The sequence below is a fragment of the Labeo rohita genome, chromosome 11 (genome assembly GCF_022985175.1).
Source record: "Labeo rohita strain BAU-BD-2019 chromosome 11, IGBB_LRoh.1.0, whole genome shotgun sequence".
In the NCBI taxonomy this organism is placed as follows: domain Eukaryota; kingdom Metazoa; phylum Chordata; class Actinopteri; order Cypriniformes; family Cyprinidae; genus Labeo; species Labeo rohita.
Window position 1 is genome coordinate 4,950,167 of NC_066879.1, and position 27,730 is coordinate 4,977,896.

A 27,730-nucleotide genomic window follows, 5' to 3' on the forward strand; every position below is an offset into this window, starting at 1 on the left:
CAGTGTCAATATCACAATAAAACTAATACTAGGCTAAATAAAAAAAAAAAAATCTCAACTCAGTTTTTTCATTTAGTACTTACTTACTTGTTTCCCAGAAGACAAAATAAGTTACATTTACCCTGATCTTCAAATTCAAAACATTTTCACACCCTGGGTCTTAATGCATTGTTTTTCCTTCTGAAGCGTCAGTGAGCGTTTGAACCTTCTGTAAACTTTTGAACTGGGTCATTTTTATAAATTCAACTATGTTTTTCTCTTGTGGACTACACTGCCCTCCAAAAGTTTGGAAATACCCCTGGCAAAGTATGGTTTTGAACGATATCAGCATAAATCCTTATCATTTTTTTGGTGCAAATACATTAAAGTAACTTGACATTATCATTGAAGACCAGCAATAATAATTTTCATTTTGATTACATAATAATGGCAATATATACATGTCAAAGTCAGACATGCCCCTTTACCAGCTGTGATGCCTGGTTACTGGTTTAAACTTGGCCCAGGTTTTTAAAAGATTTTTGGGTCAGCACACCTTAATAGCTTTAACAATTGATTGCCAATTAAGTTTAGAATACAATGAATTTAGGCCCAGATTATGCAGAACTGTAATAGCTGCTAATGCTGGATATTTTGATGAATCGAAAATGTAAGTTTTTTCTATGTATAAACTGTTTATGTAATAAAATAGTGTATATATAAACATATTTTATGTGAAATATCTTATTCATGTCAGTACTAAATAAAAAATATCATGCATTTTGTATGATCCCTCTTATTTTGGTAAAATGATTTTGCCGATTCTGCAAGGTGTATGTAAACTTTTGACTTCAACTGTATATACTGTAGAGCACTATTGTAAGTACACTATGTTTAAATATACCAAACGAGGACATGTTTTTTCACTTTGGATTTACGTAATATAGAAACGTTATTTAGAAATACATTCCTCAATACAGAAAAGTCCTCAATAATAGCCGGCCATCTGAGGTATGATGTAATGTGCTGTTAACACATACAGAGGCCTTGGTCAGCAGTCTGGGGTCCGTTGGGCAGTTCCCGGCGTTTATTGTTGGCCGATAGGGACGGCGGTGAAGTAAGCGAGTGTGAGGCGAAAAGAGACTTCATTACGCCTCCAGCTACTTATCCTCGGAAAACGTTCCGTAATTTGTGCATAGAGCCAAATCCTCAAGCGGGCGTGCACCACAACTCAAAGCGGGGTGACTTGATTCACAGCAGTAAATAAGCGTGACCAATTACTGCCTTTCTTTCCCTTCCCGAGCTCACCGCGAAATCTCACTCGCCGACCATAATCCAATTCTGCTGGAATGTCTTACAATAATGACACCCTGGAAAGCGTTACAGCACCACCTCTGTGTACTCACATTAGGTAGGCAGGCAACAGGGAGAGAATAACTGTTTTTGGCTCGGCTCTGATTTTGTTTGTTTTGTTCTGTTCCAACTACTTTATTAAGCCTCAAGTGTGACCTTTTCCTTTGAGGGAAAAGTGAGGGAAAGTGAAGAACTGTAAAGCCACGGTAAATGTCATTGTCCTGCTATGCCTGAGACAGGCGGTTAATACCTATGGCGAGACAGGGGATCGGAAATATTATGGTTGACTCAGATGAAGAAAGTCTGATGAAGAAAGCTTTGAGGCTTTTTTAGCTTTGGGGTGGAAAACAATGGCTTACCAGCCTTTTGGTCATGGCCTATAAATCATATTTCTGAACCATTAGTAATGGTTAAATACTTAAAGGAATAGTTCACCCAGAAATGAAAATTAATTACTCGCCCTTATGTCATTTTAAACCCGTCAGTCCTTCGTTCTGTCAGGATTGTGTTCTGTTTTGTCATGTTTTTCCTAGTGTTTTTTTTCCCCTATGGTTCTTGTACATTTGGTTTAGTCTGTGTTCCCCCCTTTGGTTTTGTGCTTTTTGGTTTAGTCTTGCCCTTATTTGTACTTCCCCTCGTTATCTCGTTTGTGACCACTCCCCTGTTTCTGTGTATATAAGGTTTGTTTGTTCCACACGGTCTTGTCGGTGATTAGATTGTCTTCAGTTTGTTTTGCTCGTCGTTGGTTGCTGGTTCCCGTTGTTTCCCTGAGTCTGTTCCTTTGGATTGTTTATTAAAAGTGCATTGTTTGGATCTCCGCTCTCCTGCGTATCTGTTCCCGCACACGACGTCAAGCGTGACAGAATCACCGACCACATTACAACATGGATGCCGAGAGGAGGATTATGAGTATTCGGCGGGGGATGAGGCCGGTGGAACGTTATGTGGAGGAATTCTTGGATGTTTGTCATCTGGTGAGTTGGAGCGATGCCATGGTTAATACGTGTTTTCTAATGGGGCTAAATGATTCCCAGTTGCTCAGTTCCATACCCTATGAGGATCGCTATAAACCGGTTGCTGAATTTATCAACCAGGTCCTCACCCTCTGTCATTCCGATTTTTACGTGGATGTGAAAGATTCCAATCTTTCCCCCATTAGAGAACACGTTGCCGCTCCAGCCCACCATCAACCGGCTTCCTCCACATGCCGTCCCAACCGGTCCGCTCCCTCTGGTCTTCCTGCGCTTCCTCCTGTTCATACTCCCTCCTCTCTCATCGTCAGTCCGGAGATCGCGGCCAGCCCTCCAAGGTCATGGCCAACCGTGGTGGCCAGTGTGCTGGACCCCCCGCTAATGTCAGCATGGGCAGCGACGATCCGAGTGTCCACCCCTGCTTGCACCATGGAACCCGCGGCGAGCACTCGGACACCGCCCATGGCACGCAAGATGGCTGCCGCCACGCCAGAGTCTGCACGCAAGATGGCTGCCGCCACGCCAGAGTCTGCACGCAAGATGGCAGCCACGCCAGAGTCTCCGGCCAAGATGGCCGCCAAGCCTGCGCCCCCGGCCAGGATGGCCGCCAAGCCTGAGCCCCCGGCCAGGATGGCCGCCAAGCCTGAGCCCCCGGCCAAGATGGCCGCCAAGCCTGAGCCCCCGGCCAAGATGGCCGCCAAGCCTGAGCCCCCGGACCCGCCAGAGCGCCCTCAAGCGACCGCTCGTACAGAGCCTGCTCATCCAGTGTCTCCGCTGGAGACGCCCAGCCCTCCAGAGTCTCCGTTGGGGTCGTCCAGCCGTCCAGAGCCCGCTCCTCAAGAGCGCCGTCCAGAGCCCGCTCCTCAAGAGCTCCCTCCAGAGCCCACGTCTCCTTCGGCACTTCCTGAGTCAAACCAAATCACAGCTGTTCCCCACGAGCCAAGCCAAGACACCGCTCCACTTCCTGAGTCAAGTCACGCCACAGCGGGTCTTCACGAGCCTAATACAGAGATCCTGCCATCCGCAGTTGCTCTTCCCCTAATGGCGGTGGCTATTTGGTGTGTGTGGGCGGCACACTGTGCTCCCGAGGTCACGTCGGCTCACAAGTTCGCCACTGAGAGCCCGTCTGGGCCCAAGGCCCCTTCCGCCAGAGAAGCCGCGCCCATGCCCCCAGAGGTGTCAGCCACGGCTGTAGATCCTCCAAGGGAGGCGGCGTCCCTCAACAACCTTTCTGCTTCTCCCCCTATTCAGTCTTCCTCCTCTATCACTGCTTTCCCCAGGTCCCAGGCCAGAACGCGGTTTCCTGCTCCGCTCCAGCTCCCGCCTGGTCTCAGGCCTGCTCCAGAGTTCCTGTCTGGTCTCAAGTCTGCTCCAGAGGTCCCGTCAGGTCTCAAGTCAGCTCCAGAGCTCCTGTCAGTTAGAGAAGCCGTGCCAATGCCTCCTGACGTGGCTGCTTCTGCTGTGGATCCTCCCTCGGAGTCGGCGCTCCCCCACAGACTCTCTGCTTCTCCCTTCCTTCTGTCCACCTTCTCTATCCCTGCTCTCCCCAGGTCCCAGGCCTTGTCGCAGTTGCCCTGGAACCCTCCTGAGTCTGCGCGCCCTCCTGAGTCTGCGCGCCCTCCTGAGTCTGCGCCCTCCTGAGTCTGCGCGCCCTCCTGAGTCTGCGCGCCCTCCTGAGTCTGCGCGCCCTCCTGAGTCTGCGCGCCCTCCTGAGTCTGCGCGCCCTCCTGAGTCGCGCCCTCCTGAGTCTGCGCGCCCTCCTGAGTCTGCGCGCCCTCCTGAGTCTGCGCGCCTCCTGAGTCTGCGCGCCCTCCTGAGTCGCGCCCTCCTGAGTCTGCGCGCCCTCCTGAGTCGGCCTCCCTGAGTCGGCTCCTCCTTTAGCTCGCCCTCCTGAGTCAGCACCTCATCCAGCGCTCCCTATAAATTCCCCCAAGAAAATTTTGGGGGGGGGCTACTCCCCTGTTCAGCCTTGGCCTCCTGAACTGTTTACCCGGCCATGGCTTCCCGAACCTCCGGACCCGCCATGGCCACAAGGACTGTGTGCTCGGCCATGGCTCTCTGAATCCCCAGACCCGCCATGGCCAAATGAACTGTGTGCTCGGCCATGGCTCCCGGAACTCCCAGACCCACCATGGCCGCCTGGACTATACCCTTGGCCATGGCTCCCTGAACTCCCAGACCCGCCATGGTCCCTGGACCCACCCTGGAGGCACCACCCTGCTTCCCCCGTGTCCGCCTGGCACAGCCTCCAGGGCGCCCACCCTCCCACCCATTTGTGTATAGTTACGGCGCGAGTCGCGCCTTAGGGGAGGGGGGGGTAATGTCAGGATTGTGTTCTGTTTTGTCATGTTTTTCCTAGTGTTTTTTTTCCCCTATGGTTCTTGTACATTTGGTTTAGTCTGTGTTCCCCCCCTTTGGTTTTGTGCTTTTTGGTTTAGTCTTGCCCTTATTTGTACTTCCCCTCGTTATCTCGTTTGTGACCACTCCCCTGTTTCTGTGTATATAAGGTTTGTTTGTTCCACACGGTCTTGTCGGTGATTAGATTGTCTTCAGTTTGTTTTGCTCGTCGTTGGTTGCTGGTTCCCGTTGTTTCCCTGAGTCTGTTCCTTTGGATTGTTTATTAAAAGTGCATTGTTTGGATCTCCGCTCTCCTGCGTATCTGTTCCCGCACACGACGTCAAGCGTGACACGTTCATTTTTGGAACACAAACTGAGATATTTTTGATAAAATCAGAGAGCTTTTGGACCATGCATAGACAGCAACGCAACTGACACACTCAAGGCCCAGAAAGGTAGGTAGTAAGGAGATTGTTAAAATAGTCCATTTGATAGTGGTTCAACCGTGATTTTATAAATCCACAAAAATACTTTTGTGTGCAAATATAACTAAAATATTGACTTTATTTAAATATTTTATTCTCTTTCGTGCATGTCAGTTTCCACTGCGCATTCACGAGTACCGATGCATCAGAAACATCTCAACACACAGGTAAACTCTTCTGACATATACAGTGCCTTGCGAAAGTATTCATACCTCTTCATTTTTTTTCACATTTTGTCATGTGAAAATCAGTCTACACCCCATACACCATAAAAGCAAACCAAAAAACAAGTTTTTAACATCTGTGCAAATGCATTAAAAATTAAAAACCTAAATGATTCCATTGCATAAGTATTCATACCCTTATCTGGGACAGTTGAAATTTAGCTTTAAATGATCTAACAGCTGAAAATGCATATCCGAGCAAAAAGCCCAAGCCCTAAGTTAAAAAAAAAAAAAATGCCTGTAGAGCTCAGAGACACACATCTGTGGAAGAGGTCTGCTGCATTGAAGGTTCACAGAAGCATGTAGTCTGAACTGAGCAATTGATGGAGAAGGGCCTTGGCTAGAGTGGTGACCAAGAACCTGATGGTCACTCTAGTTGAGCTCCATGATCATATATGAAACTTACAGAAGGACAAACATCACCGCAACACTCCACTGATCTGCGCTTTATATTGGTGTGGCAAGACTTGATCCTCTTCTCAGTGAAAACAATTGAAAACACATTTGGAATTTGCAAAAAGCACATAAAGGCCCCCCAGACTGTGAGAAACAAGATTCTGTGGTCTGATGAACCTCACTTCCAAGCATCATGTTTGAAGGAAACAAGGCACTGCTCATCACCTGCAGAGTATCATCCCAAAAGTAAAGTGTGCTGGTATCAACCTCATGCTGCGGGGTTGTTTTTCAGTGCCAGGGACTGAGGGACTCGTCAGAGTAGAAGAAAAGCTCGGTGCACCAAAATATAGAGATGGCCTTAATGAAAACCCAGCCCAGAGCATTCAGAACCTCAGACTGGGAAGAAGGTTCACCTTCCAACAGGGCAATGACCCTAATCACACAGAAAGAGTGGCCTATAGACAACTCTGTGGTTGTCCTTAAGTGGCTTGAACCCAGTCAAACATTTCTGGAGAAACCTGAAAATGTCTGCCAGACCCCATCCAAACTGACAGAGCTAAAGAGGTAAAGAATTGAGGCGAAGATTGGCAGATAACTGCCAAAAGTTGATGTGCAAATCTTGTTTCATCATACCTAAAAAGACTTGAGGCTGTAAAGGTGCTTCAGGTAAGTACTGAGTTAGGGTATGAATACTTTTGCAAAGTACTAATTTCAGTTTTTTTATTTTGAATAAATTTATAAAGTTGTGACAGTTTCATTTTTCTGTTTTTGCTTTGTCATTATAGTGCATGGAGTGTAGATTGATGTGGTAAAAAAGTAATTTAAAACAGTTTAACATAAGGCAGCAACATAACAAAATGTGAAAAAATGAAAAAGTATGAATGCTTTTGCAAGGCACTGTATGAGAAGTTCTTTAGTTGGACCTTTTAACAAGTTGCCAAAGCTTAGTTTGGTCCAAAAAGCACCAACCATGATGAATGCAATCCCAAATACACTACTAGGCCATGAATCGGGATAAAACAAATGGGACATTCAAGTCTGAATCCATTTGGTAGTGGCCAGTGCACTAGTTCCAGCCTGGCAAATGTGTTCACTATGGCAAGAGTATCTAAATGATGGTGGTGGGTATTTATTCATGTCACAGTGTTTGGCTGATGGGCACAGTGGATGATGTTGAGCACACAGCCAGTTACCAAAATGAGAAAGAAAATGCATGTTGATGGGCTTAAAACTGCACCTCTTGCTAGTCACAGCTGGTCCTTTGTTAAAGCTACGCTAAGCTATTTGAGCGGCTCTAAAATCTATATGTGCTGCAAGAAAAAAGTGATGATATTGAAAATGCAATTTGAAAAGTCATGTTTGATAAATCACTTTTTACTATAGTGCGCTTTGTAATAGGCTAACACAGTCTGTCATATCAAAAGAGTTCATTAAATATCAATTTGTGCTCTTCGAAACATTTAATCGTGGGTTGGGTTGAAAAAGATGTAGCGATGACAATGAAAAAGAATGAAAGCCTAGTTTTGGACTAAAAAAATCGATCTTAAGCTGAAAATGAAGTATCACTCAACATTACTCAGCCATAACATGTATTGAAAACGCTCAGATTTGTTCGGGCAACCAGGATAAAGACAAACGGATAAAACATTGCTGATTTAGAGGACCCAGAGCGCAGAGAAATACTGCACCTTCTGCCATGGCAGCAAAACCATGTGCTAGGGGCCTTCTGGCTGGGAAATACATCCCAGTAATCGTCAGGGAAGGCCAGAGGTTGAAGGAGAGCCCAAAGCCTGTGAAAAATAAAGATTGGAACCAAATGAGTTCCATTTCCGAGGCTAGTGTGGCCATTCCTAAATGTGGTGCGGTCTGTGATTAAATTAAGACCATTTCTGCTCTGTGCACATTAGGGTTCCATCTCATTTCACATTGGCAACTAAAAACTCATTAACGGAAGCTGAAATAATTTCAGAAATGATTCCTCTATTTAAATGGTAATAAATTAGAGACTCTGGACAATTCGCTGAGCGCTGCCTCCTTCACCAAAAAATCCAATTTAATGCCGCTTCGTCTTCCAAATGAGCACAGCTCTCGTCTTCACCTACACAGAGAGATGTAAGTAAAGGAAGAGAGGGGTTTCTCATTTCAGAGGTTTTTGCTGAACAATGATGTCTGTAAACCCTTCAGTATGAGTCTTCTTGTCTTAATGACATCACTAAAGTTTCATTAGGATTGATGTGCTTGGTGTGATTTAGAAATTCAGGAATAATTGAGATCATGTAACGCCACATCCCAGGAGCAAGGATTTAGGGCATTACCGGCATCAGAAGACATCAGAGGCAGACTATCTTTTACTGTTGTCAGCATGATGTATGTGTGAAAGAGGTTGAGAATTCCTGGAAGTGACAGCTTGCCTGTCAGAAGGAGGCAGTCAGCATTTCTCAAGATATATGGATGAGTTCCTGAAGATTTTGAAGGAGAGGGGTGACATTTTTGGGGAAAGTTTTGAAGACATTAGAAGTGCTTTCACACATGCAGCACTTTCTGTAAATGTAACAGCATTTTTCCATTTAGAGGTCATCTGTGAATTAGACCAGTTGTCAAAACGGTGGCAGATCAGCTGTGGCGGTTCGCTGGCCTCAGAAGTTGTAACATTGCCAGATTAGTTCTGTATTGATGCTATGTGTGAACAAAGCTGTGAGATTAAAGAAGTCTACTTCCAAAACACATATTCACATATAATTTACTCACCCCCTTGTCATCCAAGATGTTCATGTCTTTCTTTCTTCAGTCGTAAAGAAATTGTTTTTTGAGGAAAACATTTCTGCATTTTTCTTCATATAATGGACTGATATGGTGCCCTGATTTTGAACTTCTAAAATGCAGTTTAAATGCGGCTTCAAACGATCCTAAATGCAGTTGTAAATGATCCCAGCCAAGAAAGAAGGGTCTTATCTAGTGAAACGATATAAAAAAATAGAATTTATTTACTTTTTAATGCCAAACGCTCATCTTGTCTTACTCTCCCTGGACTGTTTTTGTTCCAGTTCATGACAGTTAGGGTATGTCGAAAAACTCCCATCTCATGTTCTCCCTCAACTTCAAAATCGTCCTATATCGCTGTTTTACATTTTTTGTTAAGGGTGTTTGATCTTTTTTACATGTTCACTTTGCAAAGACTGTGTTGGAACTTCTGCAGCGATGTAGGATGATTTTGAAAAGATTTTTGAAGTTGAGGGAGAAAATACGAGTTTTTCGACATACCCTAACTGTCTTGAGTCAGAATTCACAGAGTTCAGGGAGAGAAAGGCAAGACGAGCATCTGAGATTTAAAAACTATTTAAACTGTATTTTTTTCAATGAAAATAACCGATCATTTTGCTAGATAAGACCCTTCTTCCTTGGCTGGGATCATTTACAACCGCATTTGGGATCGTTTGAAGCCGCATTTAAACTGCAATTTGAAAGTTCAAAATCGGGGCACGATATCAGTCCATTATACAGAGAAAAATAGAGAAATGTTTTCCTCAAAATACATAATTTCTTTACGACTGAAGAAAGAAGGACATGAACATCTTGGATGACAAGGGGGTGAGTACATTATATGTAAATCTTTGTTTTGGAAGTAGACTTCTCCTTTAATGTTTTCAGCATGTGCGAAGTCAAGTTCGAGTCAAAAATCGTGATTGTGGAAAGAAACGTCAACTTGTGCACAAAAAGTATTCTCGTAGCTTCATAAAACTATGGTTGAACCACTGATGTCACATGGACTATTTTAACAATGTTCTTACTACCTTTCTGGGCCTTGAATGTGACAGGTGCATTGCTGTCTATGCAGGGTTGGAAAGCTCTTGGATTTCATCAAAAATATCTTAATTTGTGTTCTGAAATGAACAAAGGTCTTACGGGTTTGGAACGACTCAAGTATGAGTAATTAATGACCGATTTTTCATTTTTGAGTGAACTGTCTCTTTAAGTTGTGTGTTTGGACTGAATCTTTTTGCTTACAAAAAGCACTGCTGCACTTTGGGATGCCATGTGGCCACAGAGGCCACTAATTCCTTCTTTATCTATACTCCTGTCCTCTGTGGCAGGTTGTGGTAGGGTAATGAGGCTCACTGGGCAGTCCTTCAGGGCTGGCACACGCACCACACTCCCATCCCGGGGCAATGGGATGGCACAGACGTAATTACATTCAGAGAGTGAAAATAAGAGAAAGAGAACAATGCAGAGGCCTACAGGCCATGATCTTTTCCCTGAGCACGCATACTCAGCGCTCTGGAGAGGGACAGTGGGACCATCGTGATCTGTGGAGACAAGTTTTAGCAGAGACCCAAAGGCCTTAATAATGAGAAACAACTGGAAATCTGGCTTTTGCTAAATAAAGCCCAATGACATGTACTCCAGAGTGCTCATCCACTCACCCTCTGGCGATATCAACCAAATCAACTTGTTTGGCTGAAATTACTGTCAGTCTGTACATTAGTAGTGGGTATTTCTTTGTGACTCTTTCTGCAGTATGCAACAACATGCCAGTGCAACAAGCAGTGTTGGCGGTAACACATTACAAGTTACGTAAATTACATTGTTTACTTTTTTTTTTTTAAGTAGTAAAGTAACGCATTATGTTTAAATTTACAATTAAATATCTGAAAAGGCCAATATTATGTGTAGTGTGCTGTGATTCGGCTACTTCTATTGTAGCATCTGGTGTATAACTGTGTACTGTGTAATAATTGTCTAAAATGTAAGTTACTTGATATTAACTATTTATTGAATTTATTGAATCGTTTGTTTTGTAAAAGCAATATCGGTTGGTCTGAAGAACAGCACTCATATGATACTGCTAAATTAATCAGTAATGAAAATGTACAATTTCTATATCAAACTATCAGACCAATGACTTGCTTATGCATATTTACACATGTGAAAATGTGTGATAGTGTTTTCAGTACTGTAGCAACACCTCACATCACTAGCTCTGAACACCTGCCTGCTCATATAGTGATTCATTGCTCACATGATATGGAGAGGGAAAAACAGCCAGCAAAAGAAAAGCATTTTGATGAGAAAGATTTGTTCAGTGCCATTACGCCCATATACTCTCAAATATCAGTCACCTACAAGATTGCTTTTCAATTCATCCCGTATCCTCTCCAACTGTAATAAAAACCCATTTCTGATGACACCTATTAGATCACACTCACGTTTCGAATTGAAGAAAACAACCCCGAGCAAGAAGAGAAACTTATCAGCTAAATGATGCACATCAGTCTCCTAGTGCTTTTTTTGGTCTTATAGCCCAGGTTTTCAAATAGAAGATGCATAAAACGTATCTAATTTTTAATAATGTTCTAATGAGAAATATAAACAATGATCTCATAAGCCTTACATAATCTAAATACATTAGTTCTAGTTTTCAAAACTGATTTGGCAAAAACAAAAAAAGAAAAATACATTGATACATTTTGTGAGAAATTTAATTTATAATATATATTAGGGCTGTCAGTTTAACACGTTAACTTAATTAATTAGTTATGAAAAAAATACGCGATTAAAATATTTTAACGCAGTTAACGCGCTGGCCCCGCCCCCAGACCTGTACATCATCTTATATTTCATACAGTTGACTGCTGACAAATATGATGGAGGGGGACAACTCCATAAATGCAGTTATGCCCTAAAATTCAAGATATTCGTGCCAAAAAATGCCCTCCAGTATGCATTTTGTCTCATATTTATATATCACATATGACGCGATATCGCATGGGCAGCAAGAGCAATATGACACGAGCTTAAATTAGATTTTATACAACAGTTCAGTAAATAAGAAGCTGATGTGTTATATTTTAAACATTATATTAAGTGTTTTTGCTAAATTTTGCAGAAAACATATTACCTTTGAAGCTATAGCAGAATTGTTGCACATCCAACACAGCGGTGTTTAATTTCTGAATGAATCTGCGTTTTGAACGAATCGTGTGTATCAATAATTCAAAGGCCCATTCATAAAGAGAGCCATTTACTTCATTTCTGAATGAATCAGCCATTTGGACGAATCGAATCAAATGAGTGAATGACTCATAAAGACATTTACAGCCACCTGCTGGCAGATTTAGTTTCTTATTTAGAGTATCATTTCATTAAAAAAAAAAAAAAAAAAAAGATAAAATATTAATAATAAAAACATAAAAGGGATAGTTCACACAAAAAAAAAAAAAAAATCTGTCATCATTTACTCACCCTCATGTCCTTTCAAAACCTTTCATTTGTGGAACATAAAAGAAAGTATTCTGAAGACTGTTAGTAACAAAGCTGTTTGGGTTACCAATGATTTTCATGAACAAAAAATACTGAGATGTTTCTTAAATTATCTTCTTTTATGTTTTACAGTTTACGTTGGGCGGTTGCAGCCTAAATGTTTATGTGCAATAAATTTTATGTTGATTCAATGATTTTATATCTTTTTAAAGCTACAATTCTTACTTTCTTACTAACACAAAAATAGCTTTAAAAAATCTTTTGTGGGTATTTTCACAGTCAAATTTATTTTGCAATTAATTAATCGACACATGTAATTAATTAGATAAAAAAATTTAATTGACTAACAACCCTAATATTTATATTTGAGCATTATTAAAATTCTGCCTAGATTATGACCATGAGCAATTTCCTTTTCCTGTGTAATAATAAAGTATTTATGTTAAGGTCACCTCAGGCCTTTGCAATTTCAGGATGTCTTCTAAAAAAAAGTAGCTCCAAATAATTTGTATGACTGATCTTTTTAAAGCATTGTGAAGGCAGTTTTGGAAATTAATTGCAAAACACAAACACATTTATTGTAGACTTTTTAAAAAACGATTCTGTAATCAAAACATTTTGGATTCTTATTTCACCCCCAAGACAGAAAATTAATCATATTTCATCCACCTTACAATGTCACAGTGAAGGAACAATAGAAAACATCAATCAAAAGACGCTTCCACACAAAGGTGATTACTACATGAACGTCTTCCCAGGCTTACAAAATACACAACCTCTCATAATTCAGCATCTCTCATAAACATAAGGAAGATTACACGTTTGCGAGACATGGATCATTTTCAAAGATTACAGTTACCAGCTGACGACGGCGCGATTATCCTTCATTGCAAATCCTTACAACCTTGAGAAGCTATCGTGATTGTGTTTAGCTTATAAATTACATAGAAAACCGCACGTCCTCGTGAATAAGCACAAGACAGGAGTCCTTACAGAAACGGCTTGGAGGAAAAAAACATGCATGAAAAATACAAGCATAAAAGTCTTTCATTTCACACGAGCTGCAGGCATTCATGCTTTCCTTGCGTTCTGATTGTCTCCGTCGTAATGGATTTGGTTTTTATGTCTTTGCTTTCTAAACAAAAGAAATAGCAGTTGTGCATTTGTCTCGTTTCAGTGAGGTGGGCTCTCCGGCGGTATCAGGGGTCTCTCTTCCATTACACTTCCAACAACCCGACTGCCAAAGTCAAAGCTGCTCAGGTGAGCTTATGATGGAGCTCCAGCTGGGAGCATTTGTTTTGTGTGTGTGGTAGAGAAGCAATGGAAGCGTGTCTGATGTATTCCTGCTGTCTTTCTTCTACTGCATATAGGGTGACATTGGGGAAAGTGAAGCCAAGGGCAGTATGATGAAGCCCTCTGCCTTTGCTATTACACATGGGACCGCTGGGTCTCACACTCGTTTTCTCCCTTCTCTCGCTCTCTGTCTTTTTTAATATGTTCTTCCTGTGTGCTGCTGCTGTACTAGACACTTAGAAACCTGTTTATATGGTATATTTGATATGTAATGTGGTTGTCAGTGTCGATTGCGTCTTAAAGGAGAACTCCACTTCCAGAACAACAGTTTACAAATAATTTGCTCACCCCCTTGTCATCCAAGATGTTCATGTCTTTCTGTCTTAAGTCGTAAAGAAATTATGGTTTTTGAGAAAAACATTTCAGGATTTTTCTCCATATAATGGACTTCATTGGTGCCCCGATTTTGAACTTTCAAAATGTAGTTTAAATGCAGCTTCCAAGGGCTCTAAACGATCCCAGCCGAGGAAGAAGGATCTAGTGAAACGATCGGTCATTTTTTTCGAAAAATAAAAATTTGTATACTTTTTAAGCACAAAAGCTCATGTAGCACAGGCTCTGGGATGCACGTCCACGATGCTACGAATTAGTGATGGGTCGTTCTTGAACGATTCGTTCATTTTGAACGAATCTTTAATGTGACTCGGGAAGAACGAGTCGTCTCGGGAAGTGATTCGTTCAGTCGCGCATGCACAACATCCTATCAGGTTCTGTACTGGAATTAGTTCACCTGTTTCGAGTCTTTCGGGTTTTTCGAGTCGTTCGTTCATCTTATCTGTCACGTGGTGAACGAACAACTCAAACCTGAAGACTCGAGAGATGAACTAATCAATTATTTTTCCGGCTCACACTGCATTGGTTGAGCTTATGGGGCTGTCACGTGATGAACGAATGACTCAAACCTGAAAACTTGTCAGATAAGAAGTGAGGTGAGCTAATCATAGACTAAAGGCTCAGGTAAACAATGAATTAATCTTTTCTGTTTCTTATAGCATTATAGTTTTGTTTGTAGTGTGATCAACATTTGTGTAAGCAGTAGATGTGTTAGGGAAGCAACGCGTAACATTTTAATTATATTTTGCTAAAATGAACGAAATGACTCGAAAAAAGATTTGTTCATTTTGCTGAACGAGACTCAAATGTCCGAGTCTGTAAAATGATCCGAACTTCCCACCAGTACTACGAATGACGTCTAAGTTCATCGTCTGTGTACTCCAGCTCAAAAAGGTAGAGAATGGCGAAAATATCTTATTTTCTCCTACAACTTCAGAATCGTCCGACATCGTTGTAGCTTTTTGTTTGACTTACTTGCACTTTCTTAGTCTTTGCGCGTTTGCTTTGTAAACACTGGGTCACGTAGTGTCATGAACGCGCATCCCAGAGCTTAAAAAGTATACAAATTTTTATTTTTCAGAAAAAATGACAGATCGTTTTGCTAGATGAGACCCTTCTTCCTCGGCTGGGATCATTTAGAGCCTTTGAAGCCGCATTTAAACTGCATTTTAGAAGTTCAAAATCGGGGCACCAATGAAGTCCTTTATATGGAGAAAAATCCTGAAATGTTTTCCTCCAAAACCATAATTTTTTCACGACAGATGACAAGGGGGTAAGTAAATTATTTGTGAATTGTTGTTCTGGAAGTGGAGTTCTCCTTTAAAGGGATAGTTCATCCAAAAGAAAATTACCCAATGATTTATTCACCCTCAAGCCATCCTAGGTGTATAGGACTTTCTTCTTTCAGATGAATACAATCAGAGTTATATTAAAAAATGATCTGGCTCTTCCAAGATTTATAATGGCAGTGAATGGCTGTTGATTTTTTTTTAAATCCAGTTGCATCCATCCATCATAAAAAGTACTCCACACAGCTCCAGGGGTTAATAAAGGCCTTTATTAATCTCCCGGAGCCATGTGGAGTACATTTTATGATGGATGGATGCACTTATTGGACTTCAAAATCTCAACAGCCATTCACTGCCATTATAAAGCTTAAAAGAGCCAGGACATTTTTTAACATAACTCTAATTGTATTCGTCTGAAAAGAGAAAATATCATACACATCTAGGATGGCTTGAGGGTAAACCATGGGGTAGTTTTCAAAAATGGGAGAACTATCACTTTAAAATTAATTATAAACTGCATAGGTTTTTTTAGATTTGAGAGCAGAAGTCTGTTGGATAAGTTGGCGAGTTAATTTCCTCATTTGTCACAATTTTGGAGCAAATGAATATTCAGTTCTCCTCCCAGTTTGATTAAAAATAGGTTTTTGTTAAATAATTAAATAGCGCATACCCCAGCATGAGGGAGAAGCTCTTTAAAGTACGTGGTCAAGTTAGATGAAAGCAACTCCAGTCAGTCAGGATCAATATGATGGTAAGCTCAGGCTGATTTATGAGACATAACCACTTCATAGAGAAAGAAGCTGTGAAAACAGCACAGGCATTCCTTAAAAATTAATAGGCAATGAACTGAAAGGAGCATTGAATGAAGTCTGGGTTTGTATTTTTCTTTCCCCCCATTTGTGATTTTATATTAAACTAAAGTAGCTGCCTAGATCACTGCAAATATAGTAAAGCATTTTCCTTGCTTTACAGTCATAGCTTCTTTCTAAATATGAAAGAAACATTTTAATGTCCGCTGAAACAGTACAATAACTTTGCTATAGTAACCAAAAAATAAGGCTGTTTATCAGCCAGGACATGCAAGCAGTGCCATAAATAATAATAATAAAAAAAAAGCTCACACTGTACCCGTGCAAACCTGTGTAAACTATTTTGTTGGAGATGAGATATAAATTAATGTCAGCAGCTTGTTTTCCACCAATGAATAAGAAATTTTCTGTATGTATGTATGTATATACATATATACACACTACCAGTCTTTTTGAACAGAGATTTGTATAAGATTTTTAATGTTTTTTAGTCTTAAAGTCTTTTCTGCTCATCAAGCCTGCATTTATTTGATCCACAGTACAACAAAAACAGTAACGTTTTAAAATATTTTTACTATTTAAAATAATAGTTTTCTATTTGAATATATTTTAAAATGTAATTTATTCCTGTGATCAAAGCTAAATTTTCAGCACCATTACTCCAGTCTTCAATGTCACATGATCCTTCACATGATTTGCTGTTCAAGAAACATTTATTATTAATATTGCAACAGTTCAGTACATTTTTTCTGAAATAAAAAGCTTTTGCAAAATTATACACTATACCATATTTTTAAGCAGTAAATCATAATATTAGAATGATTTCGGATCATGTGACTGGAGTAATAATGCTAAAAATTCAGCTTTGAAATCACAGGAATACATTACATTTTAAAATATATATTTAGGCAGAAAACAATTATTTTAAATAGTAAAAATATTTCAGAATTTTACTGTTTTTGCTGTACTTTGGATCAAATAAATGCAGGCTTGGTGAACAGAAGAAACTTCTTCACAAAACATTTAAACTCCTACTGTTCAAGAACATTTGACTGGTATTTATACATATATAAATATGGTCACTTTGAAATTCATATAATATATATATATATATTTTTTTTTTTGGTTAACTACCTATATCAATTCTTCACTTTTAAAAATACCAGCACCACTTGTTCACTTTTTATTGTTTTATTTTTCAAATTATGTGCAAGGTGAATTTCACAGTAGAGATCAATTAATGTTTACTAAACTCTCACACCATACATACAAGCAAACCAAATACATAAAAAAAATGAACAAAATGCAAAGCAGTAATGCAAAAGGAAAATAAAACACTGTTTTAATGTCTGAGGATAAATTAACTGCAAGCCGTGACAAATGAAAGAACTGGCTGTAGAGCATTCACACCTGCAGCAGCCAACAACACAAAAGTATAATTTATAAATTCTTTCAAAGCTTTCAACATCTAGACAGACTGGTGCTTTGGAAAATAGCACTGCCATAACTTATTTTCTGTAATGCTTTGTATTCCTTAAGACTGACGCAACCACTAAGAAACAAAAGAACACACTGAGGAAAAAAAAAAGAAAATGCTTATGTTAATGTCCATGTTTTGTGATTCACAATTTTTTTTAACAGAGGAAAATCAAAAACTCTAACAAACCTAAGAGTAAATATTAAAACTAGAAAGAAAAATAACACACACACCCATCCGAAAGGAGGAAAAACAAAACAAAAAACATCTATTTTTCAAGTTAGAAATAAAGGACAAAAAACAAAAACAAAAAAACTGTGCAAGTACAGCAAACATATGGTACAGTATATTACACATACAACAAACCATTTAAATACAGTACTGTGTATCGACAATAATCCTGAGAAGTGTCCATTTCTGGTTCCCGTGCTACTGAGCGTATGCAAGTGTGTGAAACGTGCGGCAACTGCACCAAAGCCAATGCGATTTCTCATCCCTCTCCCTTCACCAAAGCCTCAGATGAAGCTTGGGCCTCGCGGGCGCCAAAGAGCCCGACATGAGAGAGCGCATCAGCCGTCCTATTTAAAGACGTCGTTTACCACGTCCTCAGTCTCTGTGTCTGAAAACAGAGTCGCTTTCAAGGGAGGAAATAATGTAGTGCAAAATCAGGAACCTGCATGACGAAATAAACATGAGGCTGGAGAAACAAAACGAACGTCGAGAGACAATAACTTATAAGACTGACGACTTTTGGAAGTGTCGAGCAATGACAAATGGCTGTAAAATCACTGTACAAGATTGTCAAAAAAGCAGCACCAAAAACAATTCTTCTTCTCCATAGTTTGAGACTGGAAGATGAGGGGATGGGAAGAAAGAAAGAGAGTGTTCATTTACAGGGCATGGAAACGCTAATATAGGAGGACTGGATTTCCTAAAGTCAAAGCACCGTAGTGCAGAAGCAAACCAAACTGTAAGACGTCAGAGCGGCTTTTTCGCACTCCATTACTGATGCCTGGGCTTGTTTTGTTTTTTTTATGTGAACAGGCACTGTAACATCCCTGGATAGCAACACATCTCACTGAACGTTAACCAGCCTACGGTGGCAAAACAAAGGCCACTTTTCTGGAATTCTTCATGGAAACATCATCGCTTAAGTTTCTAATGCACTTTATCTAAGGAACAATGACAGAACGCCTGTTATTGCTGCCGTGGGGTGCAGGCTAAGACTCCTTGAACTCGTTTTGGCATTTTGGAGGCATCTATACTCCAACCTCACCTGCAGGTTTCAGAGTCACAAATGACGGTGGAATGTAGGCATCCACATTTTGGCCAACCCTATCGATGTCCTCTCCTGATCTGAGCTGTGTTTGGCTGTCAACAAATTGCCCGCTTTTGATTTCAGCTACACATAAAGCTGGTATCCTTAGTTCTTCTCCAATATGGAGACTGAGTAAAATCTTGTAACCTCACTAAAGATCTGGCTGGTGATGCGAAATTGCAAAGATATAGATTTGGATGTGGGAGCTGGGCTCAACGAAACATAAAAGCAGAGTCTGAATGAAAATTAAAACTGTTATAGTTATAGCACATGGGTTGACTTAAAAAGGAAAAGAAAAATCAAAAATGTAAAAAAGAGCCACCTACGTACATGCACCTGTCTTGGCAAACAAATAACTTTCCATTAATAATCTAACTAAATTCTTAAGCAAATCTTTTTGTAGGTGGCATGGATCAACGCATTTATTTGAAAACCTGAAAGAAATGACATTTTAAAAATATTCAGTATTCACACCAACAGTGAGCCAAAACGCTCATCATACCCGTATGAATATTTATAGCTTTATATATTCATTTCACTTTTTTTTCTTTTATTTTACTCAACTGTTGACACACTGCTCATGTTCGCCAACGACGCATGCCAACAACCCAAACCAAAACAGCAACGATATAATGGAGCAGAAACGACTCGACATCTGCGAAACAAAAACAAAAGATAATTGCACTTATGATTCACTTTTCTAACTGTAAAACAAGCGATTGCGTGGGTGCTTGGCGCACAATTGTCGAACATAAAATACTGCGTTTTTCCGAACAGCACCCTCGAGTTTATTGATTGAAACCTTTAACGCTTTAAGACTTCCCCTGCAGTTCTGGTGTCGGGGACACAAACAGCACCATGTGTTGAGCAGTACCACCATCCCCCTTCTGCAAAAATATTGATCCGCTGTCTCAAACAGCACACGTTGTATATGATCTTCCCCCTCCTCACAGCACTTTCTGAAGACACTGAGGATATAGTTTGGCCACCACGCACTCGAAATGGCGGCCGAGGTCCCAGAGGCGGTCCGGCGTCTCGTAGACCTTTGTCCATTGGTCGGCTTCGTCGTCGTACTGGTAGAGAGAGTTCTTGCGGCTGGTGCGGAACACGTGCTCTTCTACCATGACTTGTGTAGCTCGAACAAACAGGTGCAGTCTGCCCTGAAGCAGGAGCACCTTGATGTAGGGGCTGGTCGCTTGGTCAAACGGGAGGTCTCTTTTACGGCACCAGGTGTTCTGCTCGATGTCGTACACCTCGACCGTAAACGTGCGCTGGTGGTTCCTGCAGATGCCTGCTATGTAGTAGATGCAGTTTTTGTACAGGGCAGCCAAGCCTTGAGAACGGGGAACGTTCATGGATGGTAAATGCCCCCAGTAGTCTTTGCGAGGGTCAAAACAGAAGAAGTACTCTCCTTTGGGGGAATAAGGATAAAAGAATGATCAATATCCATACTGATGGCCAAAATGGCATAATATGTATTTCCTATTACCTAGCACCACAATTAACCTACTTGGCCAAAACCAAAAATTCTGGACTCACAATAGGGGTGTCACGACAAATCGTTTCATGGATCGATTCGGCAATTCTCTCTTGAATCAAGTTATGAGCTTAGTTTTTAACAGCAGATGGCACTGCATGCTTTAAAAACAGACATATTCTGCTTGTACACCACTTGAACTTAAAATAATCATTTATAAAGCTTGAAAAGGCTGAATCACAGTGGGCAAGTACATTTAACCACTTAAACTTATTCAGTGAAATGCAAAAGCGATCTTCTATGTGAGCATTTGAGTGTGCTGTTAAAAACGAATGCTGCGTCCCAATTCGCATACTATCCGTCCTAAATAGTAATTGAAAACAGAATTAGTATGTCCTAAATTGTAGTATGTTTGAAAAAAAGTATGCCACACTCTAATTGCTAATATTGCTCACAACACATTGCGCGGTGGACGAGGATTCGGTAAGAACTACCAACATGGCGGATATGCGAGACAGAAGGACAGAGTGATAAAAAATGTCTAACCTGATTTAAAGAAAAAAAGTTTTTAATGTTATCCAGGTTATATTTCATCTGCAGCAACATTGTGAACTTTTATAATGATGCGTTTGGTCATTAACCTTCAAATGCATCATTACACAAGCACATGAGCAGAGTTCTCGGCATGAGAAAACCTGCGACTGGCAGATAAACGTGCCTCTTCATTTCTCTCAAATCCAGTAAAAAAAATCAAATTAAATGAAATGGGGATCATGTTAACTGTGACAAGATGATTGACCGGCCAGTTTAAACAGTGACATGATGCATATAACTATAAACAGAGCGTCCATTAAAGACGCAGCTATGACGAAATAGTATGTCCTAAATCTTGCCAACTGTTCTGCTACATACTCAAATGAAAGTTTTTCTTCACAAAAAGAGTATATACTTTTAGGGCATAGTATAAGTAGGCGAATTGGGATGCAGCATAAGTTCATTTCATAAGATTCATTTTCAGAGAACAATTTATCGTGACACCTCTACCCCACACAAGGTTAAAAGGAAAAATATTTTGAATGGCGTTTTATTTTATTTTTTAGTTAATTTTTTTTAGGTTTTTGTCATTTTTATTAGTTGTTGTTTATTTTAAATACTACCATTTGTTTTTATTTTTATTTTACTTATAGTTTTGTATTTTATTTCCATTTAGTGCTTCAACTTAAACCAGACAAAATTAGAACAGCTGCTTTGGCAACCAAAATAAGTTTGACATGTAATATTTATACTTTATTTCAATTAATAAAAATGTTTTAGTTTCCAATTATAAATGTGATATATAAACATGGACACATTTAATAATTATTATGATTGTTAATGCTGTTGTCATCATTTTTAAATACTTCTTTAGTAAACTGGTTACCCCAACTTTAAGTTGGTGTGACATTTTATAGAGGCAAGTGTTTTAGAAATATTCTTTAAAACTACAGAAAGCATTGAATTATGTAGTGCCCTATGAAATCACAATTCAGTTTCATTTTTCAAGTTCCCATTTTTTCCCGTTTTCGTTTTTTTGGATTCCGTTTTATTTATTTTTACTAACTTTTATGGTTAAATTTTATGGTTAAATTAAGATTTACTAATCAATGAGCATGTCTTGAAATCATTAAACTTATAAAATTTAACAGCAGTTTATTAAAGTTTTTTTTTTTTTTTTTTTTTAAAAGTGACATTTTTAGGGCCCTATGAAATGCATTTTATTTTAAGATTTTCCTGCTAATTAAATAAAGGTATACAATATTAATTTAATTTTTCTTGTAATACAATAAAGCCTTTTTAATTTTTCTGGCAAACAAACTGCTGCAAAACAGGTGTACTATTAAAATAAGGAATAAGAATAAAGTTTTAATAATAATTTTACTGTCAGCAGTAGTATTGCATTAAGATGTACTTCTACTGTACAAAACTAATCTTTCTCTGTCACAATTTCTTTAAGTTTAACCAGACTTTTATTTTGATGGGTTGTTGGGAATAGTTTTGTTTGTGTATATGACAACAGTCTTTCTAAAAACGGTCAAATGCTCATAAAGTTACTCTCATTCACACCACAAGCGTAAACAAAACATGTCTGCAGCATTCACTCACACAGAACCTGCAGGATTCATATTTAAGTCTTTTTGACCCATAATATTCCCAGACACTAGCCCCTATGGCGATCTGACCTACTTTCGATTTATTCGCAAATTCCGTGACATTCCGCGTTATACAGTAAATTCCATTTTTATGAATGGTTTCTGCGATTTCATCCATATTTTCTGCATTACTAAAACGATAGGGCCCTAATTATACATGTTTCAGTGTGCAATATTGACTTTTAAGAGTCTTTATTTCAGCTGCACATTATAATACAAATGTTACAATTCTATACATTGTTTTGCTCCACAATATGTTTTTTCTTTCTCAAATTTCTCTTTTGACTAATAAATTTATATGCCATTTTCTGTTGACAGTTTCCAGTGGGTGAAATTTTGGTGCATTCCTAATATTAAGTGCTAGTCTAGGTCTTCTGTGCTCTCAGTTAATGCTGATTTTGCTGAGAGAGGTTAACCCACCTGACCTTATCATCTAAGCAGAGCTAGAAGACATGACAGGCCAATGAATTACAAGGAAATACGTTTTTGCACACTTTGATGACCCTGATTTCAGGTGACTCTGCAATAACCCCACTCACCTTGCAGCACATAGATGCGGTCTTTATACTCTACTATGCTGTGGAACTCCATGGCCACCGGCATGGGACTGACCGCCGTCCAGCAGTTGTCCCTGGCATCATAGCACTCCACGGATTTCAAAGCATTTCGTCCGTCCCCTTCGTACACTCGACCACCCAGAGCGTAGAGTTTCCCGTAGCAGTGTACCAGTTTGCAGCCGATGCGCGCCCGCAACATGGGCGATCGTGGGAGCCACCTGTTGCCAGCATGTTCGTACTGCCAGAAGTCGCTCTCTGCGCGATGGTCGATGCACACCTCGCTATTGCTTGGCCGATAGCCTCCAGCGATGAAGATGTCGTTCTCTGACGAGACCAAAATGCCAACCTCTCTGAGGTCATTAGGTGGCTTGCACAGCTTGTACACCTTCCCGGCAGCAATGTCCAGGCAAGGCACGGTCTGCTTCTTCCCTGAGTGCTTGTGAGCCGCGTCGAAGCAGATGACCATCTCGGATGCAGTCATACCCAGCCGCTGCGGGCAGCCGTTGGTGCCGTTGAGCCGACCCTTATCCGAGGAGTCCCTGGACAAGGCCAGGGCGAAGGCTGGGGGTATACGGCTCAGAAAGGCCTCGTCCAGCAGGGGCAAGCGGATGCATTTGGCAAAAACCTCCGGTAAATCTGCCTCCCGACGTGAGCAGTCATACTCCAGCCAGTGCACAATGCTTTCGTACACGTGCTCCTCTTTTTCCACGTTCAAATCGTCACTGTTGAGAATGCTGACCAGCTGCTCTTTGGTCAGATGAAGGAACTCCTGCTCTCCCATCACGCACAGGAACTTCTTGCGGATGTAATCCTGCGAGCGCTCCCGCAGCTCCTGGTGGCCATAAGCATCTGCGAACATGAAGACCCCAATGCAGTTCTGAGGGTCCAAACGGCTGATCATGAACTGGGCACATTGGTCTTGGAGGGCTGGGATCTGGAAGATGCTGGCAGCGGTGAACAGTGCCTGCACGTTAGACTCGGTGAGAGTGACACGTGAGGTGTAAGCATAGTCCAGGACCAAATGCATGGACTCTGACTCGACGCCAACAATCCGCACCTCCCGCTGACTGCTCTCAGTAAGGCCACTTGTGAACATGGATCTGACAAAAGATAAAACAAACACCATTACCACGGGAACACAACAAAGCAGTGTTGCTGACTGCATTTCTGAATTTTAACAGAGGAAAAAAGGAGGTCATTTTTTATGACAATATGTATTCAGTGAACTGTGGTTAACTAGATTCCAATAATCAAGTCAGGCATGTTAAAGTCTAAATAAGTGGCACTCCAAAGCATTTTTTTACAATTAACGTGTAGTTTATGTTAAATGAGCGTATTCTATTTAAGGAAGCTCTTGTTTATTGTCAGTTTCCAAAAGAAAAAAAAAACTCCATTCAAATTTTTAAAGCAAAAAATTATCAATCACTCAATATAGAGATTTTATAGTTTACATCTTGGTTCAAGAGCTTAAATGAACTGAGTGAAAACCTGCTTGGCCTTTGAATTATGACATCGCAAAAAAAAATAATAATAATAATTACTGTGCATATTACACCAGAGCTAATAGGTTTACATGGTCATGATATTCAAGCTGAAAGACTGTATTTAACTATACTAGTCTTGAACCAGGAACATTCCTTTAAAGTTTTTATAAATTAATGTATAATAAAGTATTGAAAACAAAGCTTTCAAATCTATTTATAGTATTTAATGGTTAAATCTTTAAATATCATGTTATACAATAAATTAAGGGTCTGTGTTTCAATTTTAGCTTTTATCACTTCACAATCTCTCAACAAATGTTAAGAAAAAGCTTGATACATAAAGGGATAGTTTACCCAAAAATTAAAATTCTGTTACTAATTACTTACCCTTATGTCACTCCAAACCTGTAAAACCTTTGTTCGGAACACAAATTAAGATATTTCTGATGAAATACGAGAGCTTTCTGATCCTGCATAGACAGCAACACAACTGACACAATCAAGGCCGAGAAATATTGTAAGGATATCGTTAAAATAGTCCATTACATTCTCGTAGCTTCATAACATTGCGGGTGAACCACGGATGTCACATGTACTATTTTAACAGTGTCCTTACTATCTTTCTGGGCCTTAAATGTGTCAGTTGCCTTGCTGTCTATGCAGGGTCAAAAAGCTCTCAGATTTCATCAGAAATATCTTAATGTATGTTCAGAAGATAAACACTGGTCTTGGAACGACATGAGCGTGAGTAATTAATGACAGAATTTTTAATTTTTGGGTGAACTTTAACAGTCCAGATGTGTGAAGTGTGCAGGTGCTACCTGAAGTAAGGGCTGATGGCAGCGAGGACATTTCTGTGACAAGAAAATGTCTTGCCATGGTCCACTTCCACGACAATGTCAGTCAGCTGAGCTTCGTCGTACAAGGCTTTAAGCTGTTGGAGGATGTTACAGGCATGTAGGGCATCTACCCCGTTGTAGCTTGTGCTTGCTGGAGTCCCATTCTGTACTTGTAACAGCTTTCCTATGTCTACAAGACAAAATGGTTAAACAGCTAAGATGATTCCAGGTTTTACAGCGACAATAAAGAATATCACGGTGACATGTAATAGGGAAAGAGAGCATTTTTACACTTTATTAGCCTTTGTTTTTTGTTTTAGAACTAGAGCCCAAAACAATCTCTTGTCAAAACAGTCTCAATGCAAAAATAAAAAAGAGCTCATTCAACAGATGTTCCTAACCCATAGGCTCTGTGCAAAGTTAGTGACATTAAAGTTTACAAAATAATATTCCTTCAGAGCTGTTCAAACCCAACTTCTTGTCTATTAATCAACTTACCAACCACAGCACCCACATGGCTTTACTATGAAACGAGTTAAGAGCAGAAAAATAAGCAATACGGTCCAAAGAACTAGTATTGGTTTTGACAACCTCATACATTTCATACTCTACTGATAATCTTATCTAAGAACTGTGTTTATTTACTTCGAGTAAGCGAGTTTCGGTGCTTAACTTATTAGCTGTGCTAATCCAGGTGCTGTTTTACCGGTTAGCACAACATCAGGCTAGTCCGGTCTCGAGCCATTGAAGCCCAGACTAGAGCTCTTTCATAACACTAAATAAACCGTGACAACGCATTAAATATCGCGAAAGTACACAGTTAGAAGAGAATCAGCATAGCTGAATGAATTGTATCGTAAAGTAGCAAGCAAATAAGCGAGTGTTTACACAGTCTCTCGCTGAGCTAGTCTCGCTAGCCGCTACCTCTCCGTACTTTTCTGCCTATATCCAAACAACCACCGGAACTCGCCGTATATTTGAACAAGCCGTCTAACTCTATCTCATTCCGTCAAAGTAATATGATATTACAGGGCAATAACACGCAAACAAACTGGAAAACTTTCAGAAATAAGTTTGGATTTTGAAGAGAAGATCTAACCTCCACTGGCAGCCATTCTCCCCAATCTGTCTCACGGCGACTGGGAAAACGTCACTAATGGAATGGAGCCCCGGAAACAGGCAGCAACCAATCAGCGTCGCCGAACCCCAGCGACAGCCAATAGTCTTTCGAGGCCGGCTGTTTTCGCAAAATAGTTCAAAGCAATACCAAGGGAGTTTATATTCCATTATGAACGTGTGTGCATGTGTTTGTGATATGGATAACTGATACATATGAAGATAAACCAGCATTTAGGAAGTTAAATGAACACAGTTAATTAATAATACCTAGAAGGTAAACAAAATATTAGACTAAGTATACAAGTTTAGCAATAGCTCAATGAAAATTATTGTTTTGATGTCTGAATACTGGTTTGGATGTGTGCCCTATATATGGTGGTTACAGTCCTGAAAAATAGTGACAAATCTATTTTATCTCATCTTTCTTCACACTTGTTTTTTGTTCCAGATGAAATTAAGGGCTACAACTTCCACAGCTTAAAGTGTAAAGGTAAAAACTAGCTTGGTAAACAGAGTTAGCTCCCGTCTCTTTCTTTTCTTTTCTTTTCTTTTCACTTAACTGTTTGTATAGTACTTTTAACAATAGTAATTGTTGTAAAGCAGCTTTACATAATTTCAGGCCCAGACCCCCAGAGAGCAAACACAATGCCACAGGCCAGAAGAATTGTTGGGAGTAATCAGTGGTTCCAGATCAGCTTGGAATTGATGATGTTTATGTCTTTCTTTCTTCAGTTTAAAAGAAATTAAGGTTTTTGAGGAACATTGCAGGATTTTTCTCCATATAGTGGACTTCAATGGGTTGAAGGTCCAAACTGCAGTATTAATGCAGCTTTAACAAATACAAAAGTATATACTTTTTAACCACAAATGCTTGTCTTGCACTAGCTAGACGTCACGCAATTTATAACGTTGGAAAGGTCACATGTAACATAGACAGAAATACCACCCCAGTGTTTACAAAGCGAACATGCAAAGAGAAAAATATATGGAGAAAAATCCTCAAAAACATTAATTTCTTTTCGACTGAAGAAAGAAAGACATGAAGATCTTGGATGACATGGGAGTGTCAGGAAATGTTCATTCTGGAAGTGAACTAATCTTTTAAGATTTAGGATATTTAAAAATGCATTTGGGTTCATGGTATACTGATGTTGGTTAATGGTCACATGCAGGTGAACAAATAAAATATACATTTTTATGAAGTGTTTTATTTCGATTTTTTATTTTGAAATTATTTATTCATAAACCCACTTGCAAACCTCAATTTGGGAATTTTATTCACCTATTCACCCCTTGTTTATCCATTCTTTTATAAATTTTCTGATTAGTATGAATCTGACAAAATATTGGTGATTTCCCAAAATCAATGGGAAAAAAATAGAATTTTCAATTTTTAGTCATTGTTTTAGTAAGTAAGCACAGTTTGTTTATTGCAATAATGTCATGTAGCACAAATATATAAATACATTTGTATATATTTGTA

At 39.9% G+C, this 27,730-nt stretch overlaps 1 protein-coding gene across 1 annotated transcript; it reads right to left on the reverse strand.

Moving 5' to 3' along the window:
* Nucleotides 1–17,112: 17,112 nt before the first annotated feature.
* On the reverse strand, nt 17,113–26,349 carry kbtbd8 (kelch repeat and BTB (POZ) domain containing 8). Its single transcript, XM_051123134.1, has 4 exons — nt 26,228–26,349; nt 25,111–25,318; nt 22,788–23,905; nt 17,113–19,993 (listed from the first exon to the last, which is right to left on the reverse strand). The coding sequence occupies exons 1-4, from the start codon at nt 26,241–26,243 to the stop codon at nt 19,530–19,532; spliced, it is 1,806 nt and encodes a 601-aa protein (XP_050979091.1). The 5' UTR covers nt 26,244–26,349; the 3' UTR covers nt 17,113–19,529.
* Nucleotides 26,350–27,730: the final 1,381 nt, after the last annotated feature.

Excerpts from the sequence above, each read along its gene's own strand:
- kbtbd8 (XM_051123134.1), bottom strand. Across the intron at positions 23,906-25,110 it reads GCCATCAGCCCTTACTTCAG|ATCCATGTTCACAAGTGGCC; the intron begins GTAGCACCTGCA and ends ATCTTTTGTCAG. Across the intron at positions 19,994-22,787 it reads CCGCATCTATGTGCTGCAAG|GAGAGTACTTCTTCTGTTTT; the intron begins GTGAGTGGGGTT and ends ATTCCCCCAAAG.